Source organism: Nuphar pumila, chromosome 1 (genome assembly GCF_984573655.1).
Source record: "Nuphar pumila chromosome 1, dmNupPumi1.hap1.1, whole genome shotgun sequence".
NCBI lineage: Eukaryota > Viridiplantae > Streptophyta > Magnoliopsida > Nymphaeales > Nymphaeaceae > Nuphar > Nuphar pumila.
In genome coordinates this window covers 1,634,784-1,655,436 of record NC_143249.1, presented here as the reverse complement: position 1 = coordinate 1,655,436, position 20,653 = coordinate 1,634,784, and the positions used below count along the sequence as shown (strand labels likewise).

Below are 20,653 nucleotides of genomic sequence, written 5' to 3'. Positions count from 1 at the left end.
AAGAAATACCTTTGTGGAAATAAATGAAACAGGGAAGAGGAGCCACCAGAAAGAAACCCCTTACCTTTAGGGCCTGAAAAGTGTTCTAAGCACAAATCATTGTTTGCTCTTGCTTCATTGCCTACATTCAATGGCTGGCTCCAACTTAATTTTTCAACTCCCAATGCAGGGTTTAAACTGCCACATATCTCTGAAAAACTGTGTTTATATGCATCTGTTGGAACCAAGACTTCAGAAGTGGCAGGTTTTGTGGCTTGCATAAGGTGTGCAGTCACATCTTGTACTAAATCCCAAGGATCTGATATGCATGTGTTCGGAGGCAACTTTGAAGCTGCAGGGTCCAGACACTCTTCTTCCCATCTAGAGTTGCTACTGGAGCTATCCAGTGGAAATGGGACACCACCCAAAGGAATGGTGAGGTTGTTAAAAGCACCACTTGATTGAATTCCGAGAGAATCTTGTTCCAAAACATGAACGCCATTTATTTCTTTTATGGTATTGTAAGTAGAACTTATACACTGTGAAGAAGACAAAGCATTCCATAGGTCACCAGACACAGTAGGCTCACAATGGATATTCAAATCTGGAAATGACCCAGGATGCCCTTGTAGATGTGATGTTTTGCTTGACACTTGGGGCCGAGCACTCTGAATCAATGCAATTTCTGTAGGGCTACATGCCAGGGGATGGATGGGCTTGATGTAATTCTCATCAAGAATAATTGCAGTCTTATGCATACCATTCACTGAGGCATCTGGCCGCTCCTTCATTATCTTTTCATTTGCGATAATGGCATTCATATATACAGCTGTACAAGCTTTTGTAGCATGCAATCCTGATTCTGCATTCAACAATGTGCACGTTGTGCTTTCTTCCTTAGGAGATACTGAACTGAGATCAAGAGGTAGATTAGCCTGATCATTTTCCACGGAGACTTTCACGCAAAATGCTTCTGTCATCCCCCCAATGGCTCTAATGTGAGTGTAAGGGGCACAAGATTCTGCCTTCACACCTTCATGTGATGAAACAGCATGATATCCTGCAGGAAATTCTGCAAGAGAGGCCTGACCAAAGGTTTCCCACATTGGAAAGGATACACCTGTTAATGAAAATGTATCAACACCGACCAATCCATCCATTGTAAAGTCTTGTTTAACATGAGAACCAGATGGCACAAAAGATTGAAGGATCGCATCCTGATGAGTCTGAGAAGGATTATTAAGCAATAAGGCATGAGACGTCTCTGCATCAGATGGTAAAACCGCTGCAAGCCTGTTGGCCACAGATTCAGTAGAACCTGCTGGTGCTGGCACATATCTATGAGCTTCTCCATTCTTGCTTGGTGGATCCAACGTGAGACCTGGATCCTGAGGAAGCAACAATCCAGGATCATCATGCCTCTCAATTTTTGGTTGAAGAATCATCTCAAGATCATATTGCTCTCCAGGCATCTGAGAGAGCCTATAAGGTCCACACATATGTGGACATTGTGGAGGAATTTCATAAGCATTTAACCGATCATTATGTCCTACAGTCCTTTGCCAATTTCCAGCTGCTTGATAGCCTAAATTGGTGCCATCAACTCCAAGGCTAGGCTTGTCTTGATGCTCAACCATAGCCTCCAGAAATGGTCTAGGTGCCCGAAGTGGAGTTCTGAGTTTCATGCATCCCTCTGAACAACAAGAGTGAATAGCAGGATTGGACTCGTGAACAGTTTTCATATTATTTCCATTCTCCTGTAACAGAGTATCTGAGTGAGCATGTGGCAAAGCTTTCTGACACATATAGCAATCCCCCAACTTTGCAGCTTTCTCAGGCAAGACTCCTGACTGTTGACTAACCCATTCTTCTGGGTAGACTAAGTGACCTGGTGGTGGAAACTGATGCCTTGCATGCTGCTGCTTAGAAGGTGGCCCTGATAACTGGGCAGCAGCCTGAGCTTGAGGTGCTTTATTAACCAGATTGCCTTGAGGTTGAACCCTACTTCCAGCTAAACTTTCTTGTGGAAATTGCTCAGTCTGAATTTGCCCCAACGGAACAAACTGCTGACATCCATTCTGCTTTACGTTTGTTTGAGGAGATGAAGGATTAGATACCAAGTGCTGTGAAGATGTAGTAGTGCCTGCCACCACATACCCCGGCTGCAGAACATGATGGAACGGATTTGGAGGAATACCAACAATGTCATCTGGCTGCTGCCACAGATGGTCAGGCAGTCTATAAACAGGGGCCCCATTGCCCACCACTTGGGAATTCAGATGACCAATTTGAGGAGCCGGTTGAGGAATGAACCCAAGTGGGAGAATATCAGGGTTTGGATAGCACCTGTAATCTGGTCTGCCATAAAAGTCCTCGTAGCCACCTTTATATGTGCTCATATACCCTGTGTTCTGTATAGGCTGCAATTCAAAGGGTACCAGTTCAGGCCTAGGAGCTAATGTGATGGGAGCATTCAGCGGTTTGGTGGCTTGCACACCATCCTGATGTCTTACCGGTGGAGCTATGGGGCATTGTCCTGGTTGCACCAGACCCATTAAGGGCACAGGTTTCTCTGCTTCAGGCAAAGCAAAAGGATCGGGAGGACCAATTCTATTAAGAATGGGCCGAGATGCTGCAGTCATGGACTGAGAGGCACCCGTTAAAATTGCAGAAGGCAAGCTCGGTGGATCAGGCACTTCCACAAACTCCAATGGATTAGAGTGCACATATGGCACATTTGCAGCGTCAGGAGAGACTGGACTAAGCGATATCAAAGATGGGGATGGAGGGACCATACCCTCTGCATCTACCTGAACTTTCATAACGGCATCTGCAACATCAACACCACCTGGAGGACTATCCGAGGTCTGTGTAGACACACTGTCCTTTCCTTTTATTGCATTCTCGGACATTATCCCATTCACGGCCTCCACATACCTCTGCCCTGAATCTTGATCATCTCTAAACTGCATGATTCCAGATTGATCAATCTCATCCACGGAGAAAAGGAACACCCTAAGCTTTGAAGAAGACAAACCCTCCACCGACCCTTCCAACAACCTATCGTACTCTTCCATCATGTTCTCCACATCTTCGTCGCAAGAAACCGACACCAAGGCATCGAGATCCTCATTGGGGAGTTGGTATTTGATAATGACCGACTGCCCGTAAGCCTCTTGCATCTTCTGCATCAGTTCTTGATAGCTAACACCCTTCCTAGTGCTGATAATCCTAGTCTGCCCGCCCACATATCTGAGCATCCCATCGCTTGGCCTCGGCAGGATCTTACCTCCAAAACTACAAAGAAACTTCACTTTCTTCGCCCCAGTATCATCACCCCCCTCGGCATTCCCCGAATCATGACCTGAATTCGCGGCATCGGCATGGTGTCTAGACCCACCATTGGAACCATCATCACCACCACGCTTACTTGTCGAACCCTCATTAGGCCGACGCTGGATCGATTCTCCTGCCGAGGGTTCAGGCACCGCAGTGCCCCCCATCCAATTCACCGGAATATCCACGCCTCCGGACAGAGGAGGTGGCATCACCTGCCCATTCCAAACCATCCTCAACTCCGTGCCGCCGCCGCTGCCGCCATGAACCGCAGCAGCGTGGGCTCCGAACGAATCACAACCCCAGAGAGAAGAAGCATCCCTATCAAACCCCAAACTAGATCTTGGGCTACAACTAGCAACACCAACGCAGCCGCCGCCCGCAACCACATCATGAACCGAAGCCATACGGGAATCATCGACGATCTTTCGACCGAAATTCAATGGCTTGAGGTCTTTCGATAAAGAGTTCTGATCAACCGCCATTAGAACACTAGAAACTAGAAAGCAAACCCAAGAAAACCCTAAATTCAGTAATCTGCCAAAACCCAGCTAAGGTTGCCACCACCAAGAGCAAAAGCTGCTCAGAAAAAAACTACAAGAACGAGCAAGATAATCAAAGAAGAGGGCACACCGCCAAAGAGGAAGAAGAAAAAGAAATGCAGAGAAAGCGATCGCTAAGCAAGCGAAAGGATCCAATCAACCGTAAAGAAACACGAAGAAGAGAGGAAAAGAAGGCACAGAACGAAGAAAGAAGAGAGAGAAAGTAAGGGAAGAGGAGGAGTACCATCAAAGGGGGGAAGAAAATGGCCGTCCTGCTGAAGAGCCGCCGGTAATGTGTAAAAAGGGAAGCGATGGAGTCGCTCTTGTGTCAACTCTCAACTCCCAACCCACCAAGAAGGGCTTCGCTTCGCTGCTCCATACAGAAACCCCGCGACTAGCAATCGACTCCTCTCTCTCTCTCTCTTAACTCTCTCTGTCTATTTCTCTCTCCATATCTCTATTCTATTGTTTTAGTTATATTCGTTAGTAATAGTTTACAATGATAACTAGAAAGGGACTTTCTTGGTTCGCATTTATATTTTATGCTTTGTTATCCATCAAGTTATTATAATTATTTTTATTGATTTCCTCTCTCTCTCTCTCTCTCTCTCTCACTCATATATATATATATATATATATATATTCGCTTGTCTCTAAATGTTATTTTTCACTAGATACTGAGATTTTAGTCACTTATCTCTGGCAACTTAAGATGCGAGAAAAATAAAAATGATGGAGAAATTAATGGCCTGAGACTAGCATTTTGGTATTTAATTAGAGCTGTTTTCATTCTTTTTTTAGAGTGGTTTTGGCTTGTACTGTTGCTGTTTTCAGTAATAAGGAGTCGCTTTACTTTCTTCCGCCGAGTGTAAATTTGCTCCCACAAAGCTCCACATATTGCAAGCAATTTGCTTTAAGCGCCCTTGATAGCATTCACTTGAGTCTTGGACCATATTCACAAATATCGCCGAGTACTAGCGAATTAAGCGCTATATCTTCAGGGGCAAATCATATTTTAAACGTATTATTATTGTGTTAAAATCACTTTAAAAAGCTTGTTTTTTCAAATCTTTTACCTAAATGTGTAGTAAAAGTACATTTTTTTATATGTATTTTATATTTTTGGGTCCTGGGTGAAAGGGAGCGGAGGAGGCCACGTAGATGAGTGTCCAGTAGCCACGTAAGCTGACCCACACGTATGTGACATGAATTAGGTGAGGTGGGTATGCCCCCGAGGGGTTCAACAGCAGATGGAGGGCTGCTAGGTGCAGAGGCACATTCCAAATGTGCCATGTGAGGTAACTTGATCTCAGTTCGGTAGCGGTGGAGTACAATCATATGGCACAAAATTTGTGCATTAAGTACTTTATTGCCCTCCATCAGGCCTTGGCCCCACAACTGACAGGTCTGTCCACAAGATCAAGGTTGACAGGGTGTTTAGTGCACAAATATTTGTGCAATCATATTGCACCTGATCTTTTTAGGTGGCGGTCAGGGTTGTTTTGACGACGTTGATTATGTGTGGAGTGTGGATCAGAGCATGTGTTTGTCCATGGCAGATTTTGTAATTGGTATAGCATTGAATTTTTATTATTTTTTAATCTCTCTCTGTCTCACCTTCGTGGCCTGCGCACGACCGACTCAGCAGTCCCTTGTTTTGGATTTGGAAAATTGCATTAGGGACTAACATTTTTGCCATTAACTCCAAGAATGATCTCAAGTCTCTGAATATTCTGATATACGCGACATCTTTTTTAAAAACTGCCAAATAAAAACCTCAAGTTAACCATGTAACTTCTTTTTCAGAAAAAACACGAGGGTACAGATTTTTGACATCTAATCAATAAAAAGATATTGTTTGATATGTTTAATACTTAAAATTGTATTTTTAACATTATCTTTATCCATAATAATATTATTTAAAATACTAAAATGATATTCATATGTGTTTGTGTGGGCGTCTGGTGTCGGATTGGGTAAAAAATAGCATGTTGATATCCATTTTCTTGGGGACTTGTTATTTTTTTAGTTTCCAATACTGTTGTTTGGAACTCAACAATGCATATTTAGGGAAGGTTGCTATTGTCACTCGACTTTATCTAATGTAAACTTAACCTGAGTTAGTGGATAATGGTAAGGCAGCGGTCATAGTTTTTTTTTTTTGTTGAAGAAGCAATAACCTTAGCATGTCAATGCTCTAAAAATATGACGATAATATCGCATTATAAACTTATTTTACTTTTTTAGGTAATTTTTAAAAATGTCACTTAAATTTTGAGTATAATTAAAAAATGCACTTAACTTTTTGGAAAAAATTCAAAAGTGCTGAAGTTCTGTTAAATAAAACAAGAAAAAACCTTTTACATTAAAAAATAAAATATATGGTGGTTCTGTACCATGACACTGGGAACACACTGGACCGGGGTGAATGTGGGAGACAAGGTATCCAGCCTCACTCCGTCTCAAAATTTTGTCCTCCATCCCCAGCACCGGTTTTGATTTTAACCTCCATCCATGCCTTCATCCCCATTTCATGTCCTCCATCCTCGGTCCAAAGGGGGCAAGGGGAGATGGGGCTCATTTTTCTCCGGTCCACTGCCATCCCTAAAGGAGGTCAAACCGTTGAAGGGTATTTTAATTATTTTACTAATGGAGATAAGAGACGGGGCGGGAAGGAGCGAGAAACGCGTAAGTCCATCTTCCCCTTGATCCCCACATGGGTTTTGATTTTAACCACCATCTCCGTTTCATGTCCTCCATCCCCAGTCCAAACGAGGTGATACGCCGTGGGGCCCAGTTTTTCCCGGGTCCACTATCATCCCTACGTGCTAACACACTCTAACCATCAAATAGTGAATATAATCATACATATGTATTTAGCATGTTTTATTTAATATGTTACGAGGTTTTATCATGTCTAATATAAATATGCTATAAAATTCATTCTTAAGATGGTGAAAAATCAATGACTCACAATTCATGAAGATAAAGGTGGTTTAAAAATGATATATAACATATTTTTTTAGTCAACTTTAACACATGGAAATTACCACAACCATGATGGCCCCCCTCACCCAAATACAACTTTAACCTTAGAATATATCAATGTTTGGATAATCTGCGTCCCCATGCTTAGGGCTGTTAAATAAATTGATCAGTTCGCCTTGGTTCCACTACTCACAAACTTGTTTATGATCAGTTTGTATAGCTGGCAAGCCGAACCATGAGCAGCTCATTTATCTTCAATGTCGAGCTCCAACACAAGGTGGTCAGCTCTGCTTAGGAGAGCTTGTGTGTGTGCATATTTTAAGTGTAATATAAAAAAAAATGCAAAAAAAACATGTATACAAATATAAAAATGCATGAAAAAATATACACAAAATCTGAACCATTAAGTGTAATATATAAAAAATTATGTACATTCCATGTATAAATAACAACGGGTGTTTTACATGAGTCGGCTCATTCTCATTCAGGGATGAGCCGAGCTGCTAAACACAAACAGGAGCCGAGTCACAAACATGCTCTACTAGTAAACGAGCCGAGAACATGCTCTATCGTTCGGCTAGATTACCAGCCCTACCCATGCCACGACAAACAGGCTCAACTTAATTAGAAAGGAGAGATCCAACCTTAAGGGATAAAGAAATAATTATTGATAAATTTTAATGATCATATTTAATATTTTTACTATAAATTTAATGTAACAACTAGTTCATATGTGTTTTTTTTTTGTGATGAAGAACCCTTGCCTAAGCAAGAAAAAACCACTCTGCCTTATGTGACCCACTGTGTGCCAATGAGATTTAATCTCGTGTCCTCATCTCAAAGCCTTCACAGCCACCCTCCGGCCATGTGAGCCACCCCCACGGTGGTGTGTTTCTTTTATTATTAAGCGTAACAAAGTCCAAGCTTATTCTGATATATCAAAAAAAAAATTTGCACATTACTTTTTTATTTTCGTAAATTTTGAATCTTATATAGGATGATATTTTATCCAGATTTTTCCAAACGACGCATTATTGGTAGGTTTTCCAGATATGGAGATTTGTAACAATGTATTGATCTGAGATAACGATAGATTGGGTGGGCCCGTGCCAACTTGGACTACCTTGCAAAAAGTTAAAAAAAAAAATAACAACCTTAAAACTAATCCCTGACTGTCCACATTAGCCCCATGGACCAAGTCAAAGTTTGACCGAGTCCAAGCTGGAGATTATTCCGCTACACTTGTTTCTTTGGGTAATGACAATTTTCCAGGAGAGCTACGAGTTGTTTTAATTGTTTTACTCTTTTGGTTGGTTGGTGTGTTGGAGAGAGACTGTCTTTGACGTCTGCCATCATTTCGTCTTGTCCTTTCTAACAATTTATAATATATATAAACTAGTAATACTACCGTGCTCCAAAAGCACCTACTAAAAAATCAGGATATACTTTTTTTTTTTTTTTTGGAAGGAGAAAGCTTTGGTTGCCTGTTTCTGTCTATTGAAAGCAGAAAAAGATTACAAAACTTACAAAGCAGTCAGGGCTCAAATCATGTCATAATCGATAGTACCTATTATTGCTAGTGAATGATATGTTATTTCAGCAACCAGTCAAGACCTTCATTGATTTCCCTCACTTGTTCCTTTCAATTAGATTTTATGAGGTTTGAGTCAAACTGAATGCCATTAAGAATTTTTACCCAACTAGCATAGTTTGTTCGATAAGAATCATGTTTTGGATCATGCATGTGTTTTTTTTTTACATAAAAATAAGATTTTGTACAGTGTCAGCCATTGATTTTTGAAGATCATAAAAACCTAAAAACCTGTATGTATATCGTAATCATACTTGTTTTCCACTAAAGAATGATTGTTTTCCACTCTCTTTTTTTTTTTGAATTTTTGAAGCTTTTATTAGGTGAGAATAGGTGTTCGGGGAGCACCCTATCATTACTAATATATAATATAACACAATCAGTAAGCAGTGTATTCAAGTATCTTACCCAACATTGTCATAAATAGGGCTGAGAAATGAAATAAAACGCTCATGGTTTGAATGGTAAAAATGTAATATATAATATAACACAATCAGTAAGCAGTGTACTCTATCTCGGCTCGTATACAAACTCCTTCGAGTGGTAAAAATAGGCCCGGCTCGACCACAAATCTCATTCTCGAGAAAATCTCAGTGACGAAAATTTCACGATAAATTAAAACTCTTGAAAAAATCCTAGGCAACTATTTGCACATATAAAAATTAAAATAATTATGAAACTTATATGAAAACTATACAAAATGAAAAACGTATAAACCACATTAAAAGGTTTTTTGTTTTGTCACGTGAATGCCATCATAAAAACTTGCTATTTTCAAAACAAGTGATATTTAAAAAGTATTGCAATTTTTATAGATCATACAAGCTTTCAAAAGCATCACATCAAACATCAAGGTCGTGATTTTTTTTCAACGTGCCACCAATATTTGTGACATAGGGTTGGATCACGGCCTATCTTTCATGGGGTTTTACGTTGACAGTTTTTCAGACTATCAAAACCTGGATTGAACCTGGATCTAATTGGATCTGACCCGTTACAGTGGCAACTGTGAATAATGGATGCTAGTAGCCTCGTTGCATATCGTTTTTAATTGGGAAAATTTTATTCAGGGGGCAACCTTTTGCCCTTAATTTGAAATATGGGCCTCATGTTTCTGAAACTTTAAATGTTGCCATTGTTTTCCTGAAGACTTTCAAATAAGAGTCTGTATTTATTATTGTCCTTTAACTAAGGTTAAACGGCTTGCTTTTTTCTCCTTATATGAGTTTGAATGAGTACTTTTCAATTTTCATGGGGAAATACAAAAACCAAAAATGAATAATGTTTTTCAAGATGATAGAGGGAGGTTGAGACGTGAGATGAGCTCCGTATTGAACTGTTTTCAAGAAAAGTTTGGCCTGTATCTCAAATTTCAAAAAAGTATGGCCCTTATTTGGAATTCTCCCTTTTTTTTATTTTTGGTTGCAAATTGCAATATATAGACAGGCGACATCAAGTTGTTCCATTTGTTTGATGGGTCTTCCTGTGACGGGAAAAAGATAAAAAGAAAAGGGTAATGGCAAAGGTGCTGTGTCACGAGTCACACGACTCACCACCATCATTAAGAGCCAAAGAATAAGCTGTAATCAAATGCCAACTCGTCTTGTTGTCAAGCAATCTAATTGATTTTTGGATATTTCATCGGATCTACATTATAAGAAAAATGCTAATTAGCGACGAAAATTTATGATAGATTTTTTCCGTCGAAATTTACGATGGATTAACTAGAGAAAATTATCTGTGGCTAACATTCGAATGATTTGTAGAATTAGCGACGAAAAAAATTCTGTTATAAATCTGTCGCTAATTAGCGATGGATTCAGGACGAAAAAACTTTCATCGTTACTTAGCTACGGAAAAATTATATCTCAAACTCCATCGCAACTTAGCGCCGAAAAGTTTTTCATCGTGAATCCGTCTCTAATTAGTGACAGATTAGCGATGGCATTTTTTCGTCGCTAATTCTCAATACAAGAAAAACATTAATTAGCGACAAAAAAATACGATGAAAAACTTCTGTCGCAACTTCACGACAGATGAGCGACATAATTTTTCTGTCACGAATTTGTCACTAATTAGCGACAGAACTTTTTCGTCTCTAATTCGCGACGGAAAAATTTTGTCGCTACTTTTCGATTTAAACCGACCCATCTAGGGTGAAAACTTTTTTCTCTCTCCCCGTGCAAATTTTAAATTGATCCAAAAGTTGTTTGATTTAAACCGGTTTTTGGCAGGACGTTCGAACAAGGACGACTTCGTGGTGGAAGAACATGAGGAAGAAGAGGAGTCAGAGTCGTCGACGCTGAAGGACCAGGCCGGCCTGACCTCTCCGGTCTCGAACAGCTCTTCTTTCGCCAGTTTCGCTGACGTTCTTGACGACAACGAGCTTTCCGTCCCGATAAGTGGTTTTCTTTTCCGAGCATGGCTTTCCATTCTCAGCCTCTATTTTTTGGGCCTAACGATTCTGGTGGGGTTCTGGTTTCAAGTCGACGAACAAGTGAGGAAACCAGGTTGGGAGGGCACCGAAGAGCGCACTGGTTCAAAGGTGCAACGACTACCATGTGCAGAAGACCCTGCAGTGGCGGGCAGGGCCGAACAAGCAGGGAACCAGGTCAGGACGGCACCGGAGAGCGTGCTGGTTCGGAGGTACAACCACTGCCTTGTGTAGAAGACCCCGCAGTGGCAGGTCGGATCGCTTGGTTCTAAGACCTTATGCAATGCCTGTGGGGTGCGATACAAGTTCGGCCTGTTGCTGCCGAAATACTGCCCAATAGGGAGCAAAAAATTTGTTTTAAAATTTTTTAAAATTTGCCGATAGATTAGCAATGGATATTATTCGTCACTAAATTAGCGACAGATAATATCCGTCGCTAAATTAGCAATGGATTAGCGATGAATCATGTCCACCGCAAAACCAAATCGGTGTTTATTTAGTAACGAACTCGCGGCGGATCATGTTTGTCTCAAATTAGCGATGGAAGTAGCGACAGATCAGTTTTGTCGCTAATTAACGACCAAAAATTTATGATGGACGCTATCCACCGCTAATTCATCGTCAATCCATCGCTAAATAGTTTAGCAATCGATTAGCGACAGATTAGTGATGGATAACATCTGTCGCTAATCTACGGTTTTCTTGTAGTGCTAGGTTTAATTGGATCCATCATAAGAGAAACTATATTTGGACCCGATAAGAACTATACGATCCAGACCTGGTAAAATAATATATGTTTATTATTTTTACATTGAAAATTCGCAGGTCTTAATTGAAACTCAAGCCAGGTCTAGGTTTGTGTAAACACCCCAAATTTTTCATCTTCGCTCACAAACCCTTTCCTCTTGCCACTGGGACCCACTTTCTAAATCCTTTATGGAACAAGTTGATCGATATTTGAGACGGAGCCATTCAGAGCCCAAATTTTGCCCCAAATTCAAATATTCTAAAAGTCAATCTCTTTTTTGGCTCATATTTCACTCATCAATTTTTGCCTTCGAATAGAAATGTTCAAATTCTTATCTCTGCTAGAGGTTCGGGATTTCAAATCCCTCATCCAGGGTTTGCCTTTTGCATATCATTTAATATCATCTCACATCATTGTATGTCATTGCATGTAATTTCATTGCATTGCATTGCATTGCATCTCATTCTCGAGATCCAACACTCTAGTCTTTCAAAATAATCAATCCAGATTCGATTTTAAAATTGTTCTTTCAAATCAATTCCAAATATTTGGGTTTTAAATCGACATTTTGTCATTCGTTAACCTTCAAGATCTTATATTCTTTTATTTCAAAATATTTTCTTTACAAAATGATCTGGATTCATTTTAAAATTAATTTTTAACTGATCTCAGTTCTCAGATGAGACCCATCTAGGTGGTGTCGCTTCTGGATTCATTCATTCCTCAAATTTCTTAAATTTTCAAAGGCCTAGTCGGATCAGGACTTTATCTTTTTACTTTTTAAACCTTTTTCAAAATTCTATTTTGGTTTTAAATCAGAGGTAGTCTTATCCCTTGTTCATTCCTGTCATTTTGGCCAAAATCTAAGAGTTTCAGTCGGATTAGAACTCTTTTTTAGAGTTTCAATCGGATCAGGATTCTACCATTTACTTCTATTTTTATCTCTTTTCGAGAAAACCTTTTATTTTGGCCAAAATTTTAGAGTTTTAGTTGGACTAGGACTCTGCCCTGTTGAGAAACTATGTTTTGATGATACATGATAAATATGATATGCTTTCATGATGCATATATATGATACATGATAAATACATGATATGCTTTCATGAGATATGATAAATATGATATGCTTTCATATGTGAAACTGAATATGTTATATTATGACTGGATATGATGTGCTATGTATTTAACGAGTATTTGATGCAAGGTTATTTCACTTAAGAAGAGTGAAGACAACTTGATCAAGTGCAACTATTTGATGCAATCATACTACTTTGAAGAAAAAGCTTGATGGGCCATACATTCATAAAGATTATCCAAGAAGACCGGCTTCCTCAAGATGAAGACTTTTTTCTTCTTTAGAGTCATATGTAACAGAACCTTCAGAAGCATGCATATTTCATATTAGACTATATGCTTTGAAATCATACAAGCCATTTATTTACAAAAAGTTAAGCTTTCATAAAAGGATACGTTATGTATATTGTAGCATTTCAAAAACACCTTTTTGAAACAAATCATTGTACTTCCTACAAGCATTTATGAAAAAAACATTTTGACAAGATATAATAGCTCATGATTTCAAAAGCATTAATTGTACTTTTTTACAAGCATTTATGAAAAAGACATTTTGACAAGATATAATATCTTATGATTTCAAAAGCATTATTTGTACCTTCTAACATGCATTTATGAAAAAGACAACTTGAAAAGCTATAAAAGCTAATGATTTCAAATATGAAAGAAAAAGATAAAATGAATTAATTCATAATACACAAACATTTACGTAAGAAATTTTGGTTCATAATACATAAGCATTTATGTAAGAAAAGACAAAATGTGAAAAGATGTATTGGTTCATAATACATAAGCATTTATGTAAGAAAAGATAAAATGTGAAAAGATGTATTGGTTCATAAAACATAAGCATTTATGTAAGAAAAGACAAAATGCATTAGTTCATAATACACAAACATTTACGTAAGAAATTTTGGTTCATAATACATAAACATTTATGTAAGAAAAGACAAATTATAAAAAGATAATACACAAGCATTTATTTGAGAAATGACTATTTGTAATATAAGTATTACTCAAGCATTTAATGTACTTCACAACCATTCATTTTAGAATTGACGATTTGAGAAAATAAATATTATTTTATTAAAATAAGAAATGACCATTTATTTCTTTAAGCATTAAATGCCACCTCAAAAAGCATTTGAGAAATGACTATTTATTTATAAATAAAACCCACACTCAAGAATGTCGACTTACTCATAAACATTAAATACAAATATAATATATGTTGAAAAGACTTTAGTTACTTTTTTACAAACCCATAGAATGTCGACTTACTCATAAACATAAAATACAAATATAATATGTTTTGAAAAGACTCTAGTTACCTTTTTACAAAACCATAGAATGTCGACCTACTTGAAGTCATCATTCTCTTTGTATAGCATTAAATACCTCCTGTAAGAAATCCTTGTTGATATCCTTCTCAAGAATGTCGACTTGTTTAAAGTCTTTATTCTCTCTGTAGACTTTGAAAAACACAACATAAAGAAAACTCTTGACATGACTATGTACAAATAAATATCTCAAAGCATTTATTGTACTTACACTCATTTAAAGTAAAGAAGTACTTATGTACCTCAAATCATTAATTAGAATAAAGACAAAACTACATGATAAACTACACTTCAACGTTCAAAAATACTACAGAACATTTATTATGAGAAAAGACCTAATACAACGAATAACTCATTTTAAAATACACCAACGAATAGTGTACTCCAAAAATGCTTCGTATGGAAAGAAGACTTTTTGAAAAAGCAATATAGTACACTTATCTTTTCACACTAAGTTGTTTTTGAAATGACCTGACTTCTCATATCCCAAAAGGACAATCATTTCAAAAAGACAACGACTAGTTTTCTAAAGACTACATATACAAACAGAACAGTGTGAAAATATAAGCAAGCTTTCAACGAGAAAAATTTCTGCTTGACACTCTGAGAAAAGAGCTTAGAAAAAGAAAGAGAAAAAGAAAGAGAAAAAGTCAAGAAAAGCTCTCAGAAAAATACAGGAGTGTGTAAGAAAAGAAAAAGATCATTCTGAGAATCTTCATACGTGCATTCATACTCTGCATATCATTCTAAAGGTTCTATAGGAAAGTGTTGTAACTTTCTGATCTCTGCTGTATCCCTTCTCTGTTGAGAGAAGTAGACCTCTGTGGAAGATGGTGTTTTTCCTTCTCTGTTGAGAGAAGTAGACCTCTGAGGAAGAGGGTGTTTTCCCTTCTCTGTTGAGAGAAGTAGACCTCTGAGGAAGAGGGTGTTTCCCTTCTCTGTTGAGAGAAGTAGACCTCTGAGGAAGAGGGTGTTGTACTATTTATCCGGTGACTCGGATGTTATAGTGGAAGGCTCAAGTGTTTTACTTAGGGACTGGATGTAGGTCAGTAACTCGGCCGAACCAGTATAAATCTTGTGTTTATTATGTTGTGCCTTATTGCCTTATTTTTTATCTTATCGATCTGCATCGTATTTCACTATTCACCCCCCCTCTAGTGGAATTTCATGCCCTAGAGTCCTAATCGAATCAGAACTTTATCCTGATTTCATTTTCTTATTTCCTTTTCACTTATTTTCAAAAGTCCTTTTTAAAATCTCGTCATTTGCTTTTCAGAAAACAAAAAATTTTCAGAGTTCTAGTCGAATTAGGACTCTTTCCTAGAGTCCTAGTCGGATAAGGACTCTGAATCTGACTTTAATTTTTATCTTATTTTCACCTATTTTCCAAAACCCTCTTGTTTATTTTCTAGAAAACTCTAAATTTTAAGAGTTTTAGTCAAATTAGGATGTTGTCCTAGAGTCCCAGTTGGATCAGGACTCTAATTCTGATTTCAGTTTCCATCTTGTTTTCATTTATTTTTACGAAAAAAGCTTCTAAAACCTCTTTGTTTGTTCAAAATTTTGAGAGTTTTAGTCAAATTAGGACTCTATCCCAGAGTTCCAATTTGGTCAAGACTCTGACCTTAACTTCATTTTTTAGCTCATTTTATCAAATTCTGAGAAAACCTTTTAAAAACTCTTTTATTCATCTTTCAAAAATAGCAAAATCCTAGAGTTTTAGTCAAATAGTTTCGGTCGGGTCAGAACTCTATTCTGATTTCACTGTTTGTTGCTATTTTTGCTTGTTTTTTAAAATTCTTTCATCTATTTTCCAAAAGAAGTAAAATTCTAGAGTTTCAGTCGAATCAGGACTCTGTCTCAGAGTCCCAATCAGTTCAGAACTCTACCATGATTTCATCTGCTACCTTTATTTTATTTATTTTTCTTCAAAAAAAATAAAAATAAAAATAAAGAGTTTCAAAATTTAAGGACTGTGTCCCAGAGTCCTAATCGGGTTAGGCTTTTATTTTGAATCTTATTTTCACTTTCAATTCTATTTGTTTAGAAAATCTTTCATTCGTCCTTCAAAAATTAGTCCATCTTGAAGAGTTTCAGTTGATTTAGGACTCTATTTCAGAGTTTTGGTTGATTTAGGACTCTAACCCTGACGACATTTTCTGACTTATTTTCAACAGTTCTGAGAAAATCTTTCAAAAACCTTTTAATTTGGCTTTCAAAAACCTAAAACTCAGAGTTTTAGTTGGTTTAGGACTCTAGCCTAGAATTTCAGTTCGCTTAAATCAAGTGGGGCCCACTCTGGGTGGCGTCACATTTGAAAGAGTTAGAGTTAGTGTAGGGTTAGTACGTGTTCGAATTAGGTTAGGAGTCTGGAAGAGTCAAAATTGATTTTAAAATTTCATTTTCACTTTGGATTTTAACCTAGGTTTTCAAAGTTTTAAAAATTAGGGTTTTAAAAACCAAATATGGTGCCATATTTGAGAAGTTTCCTAAAACATTTAGAAGTTTAATTAGGGTTAGTTAAAGTCCATTTAGGGTTAGGATTCCACCATAAATCGTCCTCCCCTTAGATATCTTCATTTGATAGGATTTTGAAAAGTCAAAATAACATTTAATTAGCCTTAATTACTAGGTTTTCAAAAACTATAAAAAGGGGGTCTAAAAAGAGGTCATCCATCTTGTGCTCTCTCCTCTCCCTCTCTCCAATTTCGTGGTTCCCTCTCTCTCAACAAGCTCCTCCTCTCCTTCCTCCATTGTTGCAGCCCCAAAGCTAAGGTTTTATTTAATTTATTTTGTTATTTTAAAAAATTTTATTGCTTTATTTCATTGATTTAGCCATTGCCTCCCCTTTTGTGTTGGATTCAAGCATGTTTTTCATTCAAGAACCATGAAATAAATAAAAAAATTTGATCTAATGATGTATCATGCTTCCTTTCATGTTTTTAATCCATGAGAATAGATTAGATTAATATTTTTTATATTTATGCCAAAGAAAAGATGAGAGTCTACCCTTTTATGAATTGAATCCCTCTTTCAAGTGCTAGATCAAAAGTTATTTCATGCTTCCTGTATTTTTTTTATTCATTCAAGCATATGCATGCATATTTTTATTGTTTAATACGTTGAAGCATGCCTAATAGCCTTAGATTGATTTTTTTATTTATTTATTATGCTTAAATCAAGTTATTTCATGCTATGCTATCTTGTTGCTTAGTCTAGATTTCTAGTCGTTTGTTTATCTATTTATTTCATCTATTTATGCTCATCATAAAAATCTGTTCTTTTTATGTTAGAACCATCCGTTTGTCTTCTATTTTCAATAAAAAATTTGAGTTTTTTAATTTCATTAACTTTGTTAAAAAAAATAAAAGTTGAGAGCCTATCTGTACAGGCTATCAAACTGGATATAGAATCAGGGTCGACTTGTCCCTGTTATAGCTCCCAAACGGAAATTGTTTTTCACAAACCACAAAAACCAAAGTTCTTTGTCTACATGTCTAGTATTTACCCTGAATGTTTCATAATTTTTAGAGTCTTTTTCAACCCTATTTTGGATTTAATACCAAGACTAGTACAGATCCCAAGTTCTATAACAGGTCTGTTTTCAAAAATAAAACTCAGACTTCCCGAAGTCACTCAGCCCTAACCCCAAAGTTTTTTTCAATGTTTTAAGTCTTTATAAATTCATTGAGATGTCTAGAATCTTTTTCCAAAATTTAGAAAAATATTGTAGAACTTTAGCCTCTAAAACATTAAAAATACTGAAGTTTGTTCAAAAAACTTGTTTGCTATTTTGAAAACTTTTCATCTTTAATGTTTTAGTCATAAATTAATTTTTATAAATTGTTTTTCACCTCTGTAAATTCCATCTGATTTCTGAGAATGTCTAGGATTTTTAGCTATAATTTTAGCTCGAATTGAGCTCTTTTTGAACCCTTTTTGGCGAAAATACCGAAACCAGTTTTTCTCCTTTCTTTGTTTTTATCAAAATTTCAATTATTTTATAAAATATCTTATTTTTTTAGATTTTCCCAAAAGTCTTCCTAATTTTTAGATTCTAGGATGTTTCTAGGAATATTAGGAGTCTTCAAACCAATTTTTAGATTTTTCTAAAATAGATTTGCATGTCATTCATATGTTTTATCAATATTATTTTTTTGAAAACCCTAAAATAAAAGTAAAATTGTCATTTTCACTTAATATTTCTAATTTTGGGTAATATTTCAATGCTTTAAACATGTTATAAAACATGTCGATAGCCTCCACAATCAAATTTATCAATTTTGGAATACCCAAATTAGAGATATCTCAAATTTATTTTAAAAAACCCTCATTTCAAGGCTATGGTCTTGTTTTCAGGGGTATTTTGATCATTTTGCCCCAATTTCGAAATTCAATCTTTCAAATAAAGTTTTTTTTCATGCCTTATTCAATCATACATGCACTCAATACTTTATTTCATAACTTTTCATTTAAGAAAGCTTTGAAAAAGCTTATATTCGAATAAATCCATTAATTTCTAGATATTGTTAGATAAATCCAGAAAAGCCGACATTTTTGCCACTAACAAGTTTACTAGTTTTGCAGAGATATCCAAGACCATATTTTGTTTATTTTTCTTTATTTCTTTTCAGTTAATTGATGTAAATTATAAATAAATTTTGAATAAGAGTTTAATTTCCTTCTTAGATTAGGGTTTGAATGTGCATATAGTTTAATTTTTTTAATAAATGTTAATTGTGTTATGGATGATGATTCATGCATATTCAAATTCTCCTTGGTCTATATGAATGACATGTGCACTAGCTTCTAGGGAGTTGATAAACTCGATTGAGTTCGTATTTATGGCCATAGTCAGAATACAGACAAAATCCAGATTTATCATCTTCTTTTAAGCCACAATCAACCTACACTCTTAGGCTATTTTAAAAAACCATTGCATATTTCAATCTTTTATAAACATTTTTCTTATTTTAGAATCAAATGGGTTATATTTAATTCATATATGTGGTCATAGTCAGGGATATGAGGCAAATTTATTCCATTGAAATTCTATAAGGCACAAATTTTTTTTTCAAATGATTTTCTCAAATTCTTCAGAAAATACTTTCTCAAATTGCATTTATTCATTCATCTAGGTTAGATTGCATCATGAAAATATTTCATAAGGCCACAAGCCCCTTCTTCTGATTTACTTCACCAATTCATCTTAGAGAAATCGATTTTCTCAAAGTTGCTAGATTTTCCTCAGAAATCGATTTTCACAACACATCAAAATGTTTTCTCAACCTGATTCACGATTTTCAAGATGTCTTTATTTACAAATATTTCCAAATATTTCGAGCATACATCATATTTTTCAATCAAAAATTTCTCTAAGTCATAGCATATGCCTGATTCTTTGTGCATTTAGGAATAGAACATCAATTTAGACAAGTTGAGCAAAGCACCAGATTGATCCTTGGTTCGATTACTTTTGGTTATGGTGCCAGGAATGGTTGAACCTCGTACCGACAGGCGAGTCCCATTCTTCGAAATTAGCTTGCATTGTAATACTAAGGCGAGTTATTTTCAAAATCTTTTTCAAAGGTCAGTTTGACTTGCAAAAGTAAAATTTTGCAATGATAACGGTCTGGTATAAAATTTCACAAACTATACCCGGCTCTATGTATTAATCAGAACTGCGGGTTCATATTCGAGTCTTAATCAGGTTTTCTTATTTATCACCATACCCGAACCTTATAGGGTTTCATACGGATCGGGTCCGGATAAACCCAACTAGTGGACACCCTTAATCACAAGTGGATGTTGGCAATTGATTCAGAGTTTCATTTGACAGATGTCACTTCATGCAATGAATGGCTTCCAAAATGCCATGGTTGGACTCATCATCTCCTAGTTGGGTTTCACATTTTTTTCACGGTCGTTGATGCCTTAGATGAACAACATCTAGCCATCTACAGTTTGCAAAATGAACGACTGAACATGTCATGGATGAACGACATCAAGGTGACATCCGATGGTAACCTATCAGATGTCGCTCTAACCTGATACGGACTCAGTCCGCATTGGGCCCATGAATCACTGGTCTTCTCCGTCAGTCCAATGTTGATGGATTATATAGTCTTGATATGAAATAAAATACAAAAGAAAAAGATGGTTTTCCTTTTCAATTATTTGAGAAACACGAGATAGGCAGGGTTGAGAAATGTCACTCATGTCTTAGGTGATGATTCAAACCCGAATCCGACTAAGTGATGCAAGTATCGAATTTGGATTTAGGTCTGACCAGATTTTTTATAAGGAAAACTATATATACCTTGATCAGATAAGAATTACAGTCCATGTCCATACCCGGTAAAATAATATTTTTTAAGTATTTTACATTGAAAGAACGCGGTATTCAACTCAGCCTGGACTCGGTTTTGCTATAAAATTTCATAAATCATACTCGATTCATTTAATAATTGGACCTCATGGGTCCAACCAGGCTAGTTAAACGGATCCCCTTCTTTGTAATTAAACCCTAACCCAATAAGATCTGGTTTGGGTTGGATTCGGGTCATGCCCAATCCATTGACACCCCTAATGATGAGTACGTTCCAACTTGTGAAATAGAAT

General features: G+C 36.6%; 1 protein-coding gene across 1 annotated transcript in view; it reads right to left on the bottom strand.

The window, feature by feature from the left end:
* LOC149847648 (RAF-like serine/threonine-protein kinase PRAF) overlaps positions 1–3,933 on the bottom strand; it is a 45,966-nt gene extending 42,033 nt beyond the window's left edge. Inside the window, exon 1 of the mRNA XM_090001833.1 lies at positions 65–3,933. Within this exon, the coding sequence (XP_089857959.1) occupies positions 65–3,800 (3,736 nt within the window). The 5' untranslated portion in view covers positions 3,801–3,933. The remainder of the gene's footprint in view (positions 1–64) is intronic.
* Between the last annotated feature and the right edge of the window lie 16,720 nt (positions 3,934–20,653).